Source organism: Muntiacus reevesi, chromosome 2 (genome assembly GCF_963930625.1).
Source record: "Muntiacus reevesi chromosome 2, mMunRee1.1, whole genome shotgun sequence".
Lineage (NCBI taxonomy): Eukaryota > Metazoa > Chordata > Mammalia > Artiodactyla > Cervidae > Muntiacus > Muntiacus reevesi.
Window position 1 is genome coordinate 212,414,975 of NC_089250.1, and position 10,515 is coordinate 212,425,489.

General features: G+C 60.3%; 1 protein-coding gene across 1 annotated transcript in view; it reads left to right on the plus strand.

Annotated features, from left to right (window-relative positions):
* The window catches only part of SRRM3 (serine/arginine repetitive matrix 3), a 33,920-nt gene extending 23,648 nt beyond the window's left edge, over positions 1–10,272 (plus strand). Inside the window, 6 exon segments of the mRNA XM_065919308.1 lie at positions 5,837–6,192; positions 6,775–6,990; positions 7,084–7,221; positions 7,531–7,576; positions 7,578–7,610; positions 8,777–10,272. Of these exon segments, the coding sequence (XP_065775380.1) occupies positions 5,837–6,192; positions 6,775–6,990; positions 7,084–7,221; positions 7,531–7,576; positions 7,578–7,610; positions 8,777–9,292 (1,305 nt within the window). The 3' untranslated portion in view covers positions 9,293–10,272.
* The last annotated feature ends 243 nt before the right edge of the window (positions 10,273–10,515 follow it).

A 10,515-nucleotide genomic window follows, 5' to 3' on the forward strand; every position in this document is an offset into this window, starting at 1 on the left:
CAGCTTTTTTCTTCTGTCTGGGTCCACCTTCCCCTCTGTCTTCCCCCCTCTGTCTGTGTTGCTTTTGTTTCTGTCTCTCTATGTCTGTCTGTCTCTCGGTCTGTCTGTCTCTGTGTGTGTGTCTCCCTGTCTCTTCCTCACCACCTTTCCCGCCTGACTTGGGCCTCTCTCCCCATACGCTGCCAACCCCTCCTTCACCCGTGCTCTGGTTCTGTTCCCATCAGCTGCTTCCTGCATGCCCTCTGGAGGTTTTCTGTTGTTTAAAGAGTTAAGGAAAGGTTGACTCTTGGAGCGTGTGGGTTTAAAAAAAAAAAAAAGCAAACAGAAATGGCTGGGCAGGATCTCACTCCCATCCCTGGGACTAGACTGAAAGCCCGCAAGGCTGCCCTGTGCCGATTCAGAGGGGGAGCACAGCTTAGCGTCTCTGTCTTCCCCGATTCTGCATTCCCAATGCGGAGACCTTCTTTTCTCTTTTATTATTGCATTCCCGTCCCTGACCACTGAGAAGGTAGGTATTCCGGCTCCGCTGTGCGCCGCTCCCATCTCCAGATAAGCCCCGCCACTCTGCTTGGTTTGAATGTGGTTTTCTTTCTCTCTCAATCTCTCAATCTCGCTCTGGTTGGTTTTTCTCCCCCCTCCCATTTTCTTTCTTTCTTTTAGTGACTACTCATTTGTAACTTGCATTTTCTCCAAATGAGCTGCAAAGCTGTGTTTCCTGGTTTGTCGTTTAGTTTTCTTGACTTTCCACCCTCCCAACCCCCCGACCCCTGACAGCTTTTCTGGTTCATTCTACCCTCCTTTCCCACCTTCCCCTTCTTCTTCCTCTCCATCCCGCCCCCGGCCCGTCCCCCATGGCCCTCTCTCTCATTTTGTTGTCCAAATGCATTTCTGTGTGGTTTAGCATTCCGAGTCTGTGTTCCCTTCCTGAATTGTATGCTGCAGTCAAGCCAGTTTAATTTCTGTTGTCTGGAGTAGCTGTTAAGCCCCTGACCCTTCACCCTGGCCCATCCCTGGAGCCACCCTGGGCAATAAGCAATGTTGGAGGGGGTCTGTGCTGAGCCTGTTGGCCTCCAGATCCTGGAAGAAGTTTTGGCTGAGGTCAGGTCTGAGGAAACAGCTCTGTCCCACCCTCCAGGGCCTGCTGGACTCCTTGGGTCCTGCCCTGGCGGCAGGTGGAACTTTAGTAGGGAGCCACAGACTCTGGGGTGGCAACTGGCATCAGGGATGAACTGCCTCACTGCTGTATCTTTCAGGTGTTAAATGGTAGTTGAACTGCAGGGGCAACATGAGCTGGCCAGAAACAGGTACCGGAAGTATTAGCAGTCTCTGCGGGGCAATCTGAGAGATAGAGGGAATGACCGCTCAGCTCACCTGCCCGCTGCCTGGACCATAACCCAACCAGACTGGGGCTTCCTCAATCCCCCAGCATCCTTCCATTCTTCCAAATTTGAGCTAAACGTGGTGCCCCAGTGCAAATGATCCAGAAGGGACAGTCAGCAGGGGCCAGGGTCCCCCCGAGATGCTGAGGCAGAACTAGGCCTCGATCCTGGGACCTGGGACTCCCAGCTCAGTGCTCATCCAGGCACACGGAGGATATACATTAGGAGTCGGTCCTCAGGAACCTCACCTCCCCATACCTGCCCTTGACACTTGTTTCCTGTCCCACCTGGGAGCCGCTGCAGAAGTTTGATATCACAGCTCTTGGGAGGCCTCAGTGGGGCTCCATCCTGAGTTTTTGACAGGAGAAAGGCTGCCTGTTCATCCTCTCCTTTCTGCTCCCATGTTGGCCCCAGAGGTAGGTCCTGGGGAGGTCACCAACCAGAGCATCCCTCATTCCTGGGTGGTTCTGGAGGGCAGAGAAGGAAATTGTTCAGGGAGGGATAAAGCACTGTTGGTCTGCTGGAGGAGACTCTGTCCCAACCTCATGGGAGAGTGGAGGCCTCACCTTCAAGGAGTATCCGATGTGACCAGGGCTCCTGAAATGGGATTTTCAGATGCTGAGTTAAAGGGGGTAATGGTTCCCGATCCTCACTTGTTCTTGTCCTAAAGGATACCAGGATCAGGTGAGCACCCCCTCCCTTGCTATTCTTGTCTTTTCCCAAAAAAATGTCTTACATAATAAGCAAAGGATGCCAGGTAGCAAGTGGTACCAAGGAGCAGAAAGTCTCCTGAGAGCAAGGCTCAGAGGCTGGTGAGGCCCTTTATTCGTGCATGCACACACTAGGCTGGTCCTCCTCCATGCCGGGCCCCTTCTGGGTGTCCGTGCCAGGGAGAGGCAGGCAGACCTGGGTTCACAACCCGCACCTGCCAGGCTGGAGGACTAACAAAGATCACTCAGAACGATGGGAGGGAAGAGATGAACCATGGATGAGGAGCTAGTTCCTGCTGGTCATGATACCCCCATGGCACAGCCTGGCTCAGTCCACACCGAGGGAAAGAACAAGGATCTGTGGGATCATAGAGGAGAGCACCCAACTCAGGGTGGGGATCAAGAGAGGCTTCCTGGAGGTGGCGGCCTTGAGCTAGGGTAGAGGACTGATAGGAATTAGCCAGGCTGTGGGAAAGAAGGGGAAAGAGGCAAGGGACAGGAGTCCCTAAGAGCAGGCTTCTGGAGATGTTTGGAGGTCCTTGGCCACCAGTCCTGTCTAGCTATGAAGTTCCATGGTGTCTGGACTTGGATGTCCCTAGATTCCTGAGAAGAATGAGAGCCCAGCTGGACATGAGGCTCACCCTCTGGCACGATCAGGGTGATTCTTTCTCCTGGGCTTCTGGAGGCATGGGTGGATCAGGGTGAGATGGGCTCTGGAAGTCTCCCCAGGGAGGTGCTATCCACCCTGTCCAGCACAGCCTTCCTCCTGTCCTCCTCCATCTGGGCATGTGGGGCCTACCTCATGGGGCCCCAGGCCTTCCTGCCCTGCTCTGACCCTATCCATCTGTAAAGGGACCATGAGTCAGTTGACCTCTGAAGAGAGCCTCTCAACCCCTGTACGGGCTTACCAAGCAAAGATCCACTTACCCCCCACCATACCAACAGAGAAACTGAGGTTCTCAGAATTGATCACTTTCTTAAGGTTCTGTAGCAAACTCAAATCAGAGCTAGTCCCAAGGTGTTCCACCTTGCCAGTTAATATCATCTTGGGCTCTGGCAACCATTTGCATTGATGGAAGTGAGAGGGAAGTGGGAAAGAGCTTGGACTTCAAGACATGCTAGGCGGAAGGCATCCAGATCCACACCGGGGTCTGGTCCAGGGGCCTGGACCTAAGTGGTTAGAGTCCTGTAGACTTCCTTCTTATTTGCCTCCTCTGGAAGGAAAAGGATGCTGGATAATAGAACCTAGTTCTGGAAGCTTGGGCACTGGGGTGGAGGGGGTCTATGTTAGAAGAGACGAGGGTGATGATGTCTACTGAGAATGGACTACTGGTGATGTCTATTGAGAATGGACTGCCATTTCCGAGGGGCCATGGCCGAACACTCCAGTCTCCATCTCTCCCAGCAGAGGTGAGCTGGTGGTCAGGAAGGTCAGGGTGCTCAAGGGGCACCCCAATCCCCAGTGATATCCACTCTGCCTGCCTATGCCTGCCTCTGCTCTAAACAGAGGCTCTCCCAGGGCTTCATGGCCCATTGGGCTTTGAACAGCTGCTCTCCCTGCTATGGCCGGTGTTCGCTGACTGCTGCAGCCACCAATCATGAACTAGCTACGCCCTGCCCCGAGGGGGGCTGACCTCTTGGTCAATGGGTTCATGCTTGCACAGAGAAGTCTTGACACCCCCAACCCTCCACACCCCCCCATCCGGAAGTACCCAGGGCCATGCCAAGGAAGCCACACTCCTTCCAGTCCCTGGCAGCAAGGTGCCCTGAGACGTGGTGGCTGATTTTGCTTTCTCCTCCTAAGAGGCTGCCAAAAGAGCTTGGACCAGACCCTGCCCCTTCCCAGGACTCCCTGGTTGGGCCCTGGCCTGTGAAAGGACATGTCTTCCTTCCTCAGTAAATTGTATCAAGGCCCTATTAGATGCCAAGTTCTGTGATAAAAACTGAGGTTACAGGGGACTTCCCTGGTTAAGTAGTTAAGATCCTGCACTTCCAATGCAGGAGGTATGGGTTCGATCCTTTGTTGCGGAATTAAGATACGCAGTGTGGTACAGCAAAAAAAAAACTGAGGTTACAAAGCTGACTCGTACACCAAATTGGCCATGAAGGTGCTCAAAGTCAAGTTGGTGCTGGTGACTGAGGGATGGGGAGGAATGAGGGACAGACAGACTCACAGACAAGTTCAATCAACTGTTACTGGCCGGAAGCCCAAGGACAGGAGGAAGGGTCAGTTCTGTGGAGGGAGGGGGACGGCAAGGGGAGTCAGGGAATCCTGGAACATTTGCTCTGGAAGGGACAGCCAGAAGCAAAGTCTGGCCCTGTCATTTTGTGGATGGGAAACTGAGGCCCATTATGGGCAAGCGACTTGGCCAGGGTCACTCAGTGAGTTCGGTAGTGGCAGGCTCTCAGAGCCCTGGTTCCCAGCCAGGGCCCTTCTGACGGTACCAAGCGCCCCTTCCGGTTTTCTGTAGCCCGATCCTTGTGTCCTGAGTCCACTTTCGGAAAAACATTCCACATCTCTATCCAGTGGTCGCTCCAGAGGTGACCCTGGGCACAGGCCCAAGGAGCCGGGCGCTGCCGATCCTTCCTCCAGAGGCGGCGTGGCCTCCTCTTGGCCTAGAATGGGGTGGTTGCGTTTTTCTCTCTCTCTCTCTATCTCTCTTGCATTTTTGTGAATCTAATGATGAACTTACGCTACCACACTTTTCCCTTCTCTTACACATCTTACCTACTAAAGGAGGAAGTGCCACTTTATTGGTAAGTGGACGTTAACCAAGAGGGACTTAAAAAAATCAGAACTTTAAAAAAAAAAAGAAAAAGGAAAAGAAAAGAGAGAAACAGAAAGACAGTCGGGTGCTACTGACAGCTCCACAGATCTCTGCAGGGTCGGAAAACAAAGAAAAAAAAATGTTAACAGAAAAATGTCAGTTCCCCAGGAGTTCAGACATTGTTTTTGATTTTTGGTATCTAATGACATTTGTGGATTTTTTTTTTTTTTTTTAATTTCTGTTTTTCCTCCCTTTCTTCGGTTCAGTTTTGAGTTCAGTTGTCCCGCCCCGCCCCCACCCCATCTGTGTGCCGTGTGCCCCCCCTCCACCCCACCCACCGACCCACCCCCACGCGCTGGGCGGCCTGGCCTGGTGGGCTGGCCCTGGCCCGGCCTCCCCGGTGCCGGCCCTCTCTCTTCTCTCTGCCGGGATCCTCCATCCCGTCGAGGGTGGGGGGCGATGCCAGCCCCCCCCCGTGCCCGTCCTGGATGCCCCTCCCTGTCAGCCCCCCCCCCCCCCCCCCCCCCCGTCCCCACCGCTCCGTCCCTCTTGTGTTTTGCATGCCGAGAACCTTGCATGAGCTGCACTGTTGAGGCCAGAAGGTGGACACTCAGGAGAGGCAGAGGCAGGGCAGGCGCGGGGAACCGTGTGTGCGATGCTCCGGGACTGGCAGGCCCCCGGCCCGGGCCCGGTGAAAGCTCCCTCTCCTTCTCTCCCCCCGCCCCACCCGCCCGCTCTCTCCCCCTTCGCCCTCTCTCGTTCCTCCTCTGGATCTGTCCTCTCTCTCCGTCTGTCTTCTCCTTCCTCTCTGCTGCGCTAACCTCTCCCCCGTCTCTTTCCTCTCTGCTCGGCTCTGTCTGCCCGCCCCCCCCCCCGCCCCCGATTCTCCGTCTCTGCCCCATCTCTGCCCGCCCCTGTCGCCCCCGCCCCGTCCCCTCTCCACCCCGCTCCGTGCCCTTTCTGCCTCTCTCCCCGTCAGAAGCCCAGCTCGCCCTCACCCAGGGCCCGCGACCAGGCGGAGGCCGGCGCAGCCACGCCGCCCGCGCGGGGGAAGGAGAGCCCGAGCCCGCGCTCGGCGCCGTCGTCGCGGGGCAGAGGAGGCCGCGCGGCGGGCGGGGCGGCCAGGCGGCGGCGGCGGCGGCGGCGGAGGCGGCGATCACGGTCCTCGGCGTCCGCGCCCCGCCGCAGGGGCCGCCGGCGCGCCCGGCCCGCGCCGCTCCGGGGTTCGTCTCGCTCGCTCAGCAGGGCCCGCTCCAGCAGCGACTCGGGCGGCGGCGCCCCCGGCCCCGGGCCCGAGCCCGGCTCCGAGCGAGGCCACGGCGGACACGGGAAACGGTGAGCGGGCTCGGCCCCTGGGACCCGTCTGGGGCTCCCCTCCCCGCACTGAGCCTGAGCCCTGCTCCCCCAGCCCCCACTCCCCACCGGGCCCCTTCCCCTCACTTGTCCTCCTCCGAGGGAGCACTACCCTCCCCGAAGGAACACTCTCCCCCCACGGAGCCCTTTCCCCTCCCCGCACTGAACACTCCCGCCAGCCCCTTCTCCCCACCAGGCCCTCGCCCCCGTCATTCTCCACGCACCGAGTTCCTCCCGCCCCGCGGATCGCCCTCCTCCGACGGAGCACTGCACTCCCCAAGATCACTCTCCCTTGACGGCACGGAAAAGGCCTCTTCCTTACTGATTTCCTCTCCCCCCAGCAGAGCCCCCCTCCCTCCTCCTGGAACCCACTGCCTGCCCCTCCCCCAACACCGCCACCGTCCCATCGCCAACCCCATAGAACCCCTTCCCCTCCCAAGACCTTTCCCCTCGAGGGGGCCCCCTCACTCCCTTTTCTGTCACCCGGGGCCCCCCTCCCCTGCTCGGGGCCCACTCTTTGCCAGCTGAGCGTCCCCCCTCCTGTCGCCGTGCCCCCTCCTCCAGGGCCAAGGAGCGGGCCCCGCGCGCCCGGCCCGCCAGCACCTCGCCGTCCCCGGGCAGGCACGGTGGGCCCGAGGGGAGGAGCTCGTCGCGCAGCCCGGGCCCGCACCCGCGCTCCTGGAGCTCCAGCCGCTCGGCCTCCAAATCCCGTTCGCGCTCAGCGGAGAAGAGGGCCCGCAGCCCCAGCCGCTCGCCGTCGCCCAAGAAAACCGTGGGTCGGTAAGTGCGGGCCCAGGGGTGGCGGCGGCGGCGGCGGCGGGACCGGCCGAGGGCGGCCGGGCCGCGTCGCTCACCCCGGGCCGGGCCCCGCAGGGACAAGGACGCGGAGAGCCGCGCGAGGCACGCCGAGGCCGAGGCCGCCCGCGCCCGGCGCCGCTCCCGCAGCTACTCGCCCATCCGCAAGCGGCGCCGGGACTCGCCCAGCTTCATGGAGCCGCGGCGCATCACCAGGTAGGCAGGGGCCGGGCCGCGGGGGACCGCGGGGGTCCCCCACCCACTGAACCTGGTGCGGGGGTGTGGGCGCCAGAGGAGAGGAGGTGGGGGGTGGGGAAGGGAATGGGGGTGCGGGTGGGACCCGAAGACAGGGGCAGGCCCAGGAGGTGGGAGGGGAGGGGCCGGTACTCGGTCTGGGGACAGCAGCAGGCAAGGAGTTCGGCTCTGGAAGATTCCAGCCATCCCTGTCGGAGCCCCTCCCTCCTCCTTCCCGCCCCTCATTCACCTCCTGGCAATGATGTCTCTCCTTTTCTCCTTCATCTCAAGGTCCAGCCTGCTGAGTGGCCTGTGGCCAGCCTGGGGGCCGGGTGGACCCCCTCTCCACAGGCCGCAGGGGAGATACCCATGTGAGCTGACTGGCTCTGTTCAGCTGTCTGTCTGCCTCTCCTTTTCTCACTAACTCTTTCTGCTCATTTCCCAGCACCCCCCCCCCCCCGCCCCCCAATCCTGGGGGGGAATTTGGAGGAGGGGCAACAGCAGTCTGGTCTCCTGGCGGTTGGGAGAGGAGCCAGTCCCTCCCACAGAGTCTGTCAGGACTGGGGGCTCTGGGCCTGGGTCTCCAGGTGAGAGGATGGTCTGCATTTGTGGAAATCTCTGTGCAGCCCCAGGTCCCTGACATGGGGTAAAGGGCCACAGGCAAAATGCTGAGGCCGGCTCTGCTCCAACCTTGCTGGGCTGCTTTAGGAGATAAGCCTGCCTCTCTGGGCTTCAGTTCTCCTGTCAGAGCTAGAGGCCAGCCCGCCAGGCTTGGGCTATCCCCTCCACTAGATACCCACATAAGCAGGGTGCCCTAAGACAGCTAGACCTCCTCGCCTTCCACCTGGCACCCTCTTTTGCCCGCTCCCAGGCTGCCTCCTCCTCCCCTGCCAACTAACTTATACCTGTTTTCTTTCTCAGAATTAACCCCATGCAGTGGGGCACTGTTGCCTCCTTAACTCTATTTTCTTTCCTCTGGGTCACAGTCTCCTGGCTTCAGACTAACTCCGGGCCAGGGGGAGGTAGCGGAGTAAGGTGTGGGGGGCTGGTGGGCTTCGGCCAGGGCCTTGGGCCTGGGCAGCAGTGGCCAGCGGCCTCCTGTTCCCTCTGAGTGACCTGAAAACCAAAATCCTCAATTCTTTGTGGAACAAAGATGCAGGGCTGAGCTGTATTCACAAACCCTCTCAGGCACAGAAGCAGGTGCTTAGCTTGGCTGATGTGAGTTGACTGTATTTAAAAGTTTCGTTTATTCAACAAATACTTATTGAGCACCTGCTTCGATCAAGCAGAGACTTGGTCCCATTTCCCTCCAGGAAAAACAAAGCGATCAACGTGAACTTGGCTAGGAATCACTGCCTGTCTAATCCTGTCGGGGCAGGGGTGGAGGCGGGGAGAATTCCAAGGCCAAGGTCAGGGGAAACTGCGGCAGAGAAGCCCTGGCCACTGCTGGGGATGGGCTCAGGGCCGGAGTGAGGGCCCGGGACTGGCAGAGCTCAGGGTCCCGAATGGCCTGTAATTGGCTTTTCCCTCCCGGCAGTGCCCGGAAGCGTCCCATCCCCTACTACCGACCCAGCCCCTCGTCCTCCTCCAGCTGCCTGAGCAGCGACTACTCAAGCCGGAGCCCCAGTCACAGCCCCAGCCCCGGCCACAGCCACGGAAGCTACAGCAGCCGCAGTCGGACCCGCAGCCGCACGCGAAGTCCCTCCCAGACCCCCACTCCCAGCTACCACAGCCGGAGCAGCTCAGAGAGTGGGGGCTTCTGAGCCCAGCGAACCCAGCTTCATGCCCCCTGGCACAGGGCAAGGCTAGGGCTCGGGCCCCAGGAGCCGTGGGAGGCGGTGGGGCCTGCACCCCACTGCGACAAAGAGGTCCCGGGACGGGGGAAGACCTTGAGGGTGGTGGGTGCCCTGAAGACAAAGAGAAGCTGGATTCTGCTGCTTCTAGAGGGTCCCCACCCCACCTCCTGCTCACCCACCTAGTCCAGGGAACAAAGAGCCGTTTCGAACACAGGGATCATCACCCTTTCCTGCTTGATGCCAGCTCACCAGGCTGAGGACCTCAGTCCAGTGGAGCCAGGGACACCCTCTTAAAAGTGCCAGGCCTGGGAGCCTCCCCTGCCAGTCCATAGGGCCCTCAGTTCCTCTCCAGCACTGGGCAGACATGGAGTGGGACAGCAGGCTGGAGCTAAGTTAGACAAAAGGAGGGACGGCCTAACCCTTGGTGCACCACCCTCCATGCTGGGGAACCCCTTTCTTCTGAGCTGGCTGCGGGCTGGAGGCTGGCCCCACGGCCTCCACAAACCCCTTCCCTGGCTGAGCCTCAGCCTGTGGGGCCAGGGAGCTCACCCTAGGTCCCACCTCTCCAGGCCAGGCTCTCCCCTCCAGCCGTCGCCCCGTGCTCTTCTGGGCCAGGGCTTCGCCAGCCAGGCCGTCTGTGTGATCCGAGGTGGGCCCTACAGACCCCAGCTGCCTCTGACCCTGAGATCAAATGGGGTCTGGGTCAGGAGGTGGAAGAGAGAAGGGGGGGATGGAGGAGGAGCCTGTGGGGGGGACAGCAGTGCAGTGGGAGGACCGAGCGGGCTCCGGAGCCCCGGCGTGCCCCGTGGCTGGGACCTGGGCCAGATGGCGCGGGCATAGGATGATGGGCACTCCAGGGCGTGCCCACACGAGCAGGGAGCCAGGGGGAGCACTCGTTCCTCCTCTCCCAGAGAGGGGTGCTACAACCCTTCAAAGGAGGGGTAGACTCTAGACTGAGGGTGGTGGCCTGGGGCATGGACAGACGGACGGATGGGGAAACAGTGAGCCCCCAGCCCTCTCCTGCTGCTCCCAGCCCCCTCCTCCCGGGGCCCTCAGGGATCTCACAAAGTCTTCCTTGGCCCAACAGGGCAGACGCCCTGGGCTCCAGTGGGGGGAGGGGTCTGGGGTCTGATCCGGGTTTCCTCCCCCCACCCCACCCCCCCAATTTCCCCTTCCTTCTCCGCGGTGCGGACAGAAATTGGACTCTAAATAATAAACACTTGGTGCCCGGACGGCAGGTGGTGAGACCACGCCTCTGTGGATTTGAGTACCTGCGGCATGCAGGGAGGGAGAGAGGGGGGTCTTGGGGTCCTTCCCTCTGAGAAATGAGAGGGACCCAGGAGACGAGCGGGCACTGGGGAACCAGGGTGCAGCATCTCCACCTCGTGCCTCCATGCATGAGTCTGCAGATCGGTGGGAAGAAAAACGGGGCCCCCAAAAGGCCTTCCTCCTGCCAGCCTGGAGGCCCTGTGGGCTTTGT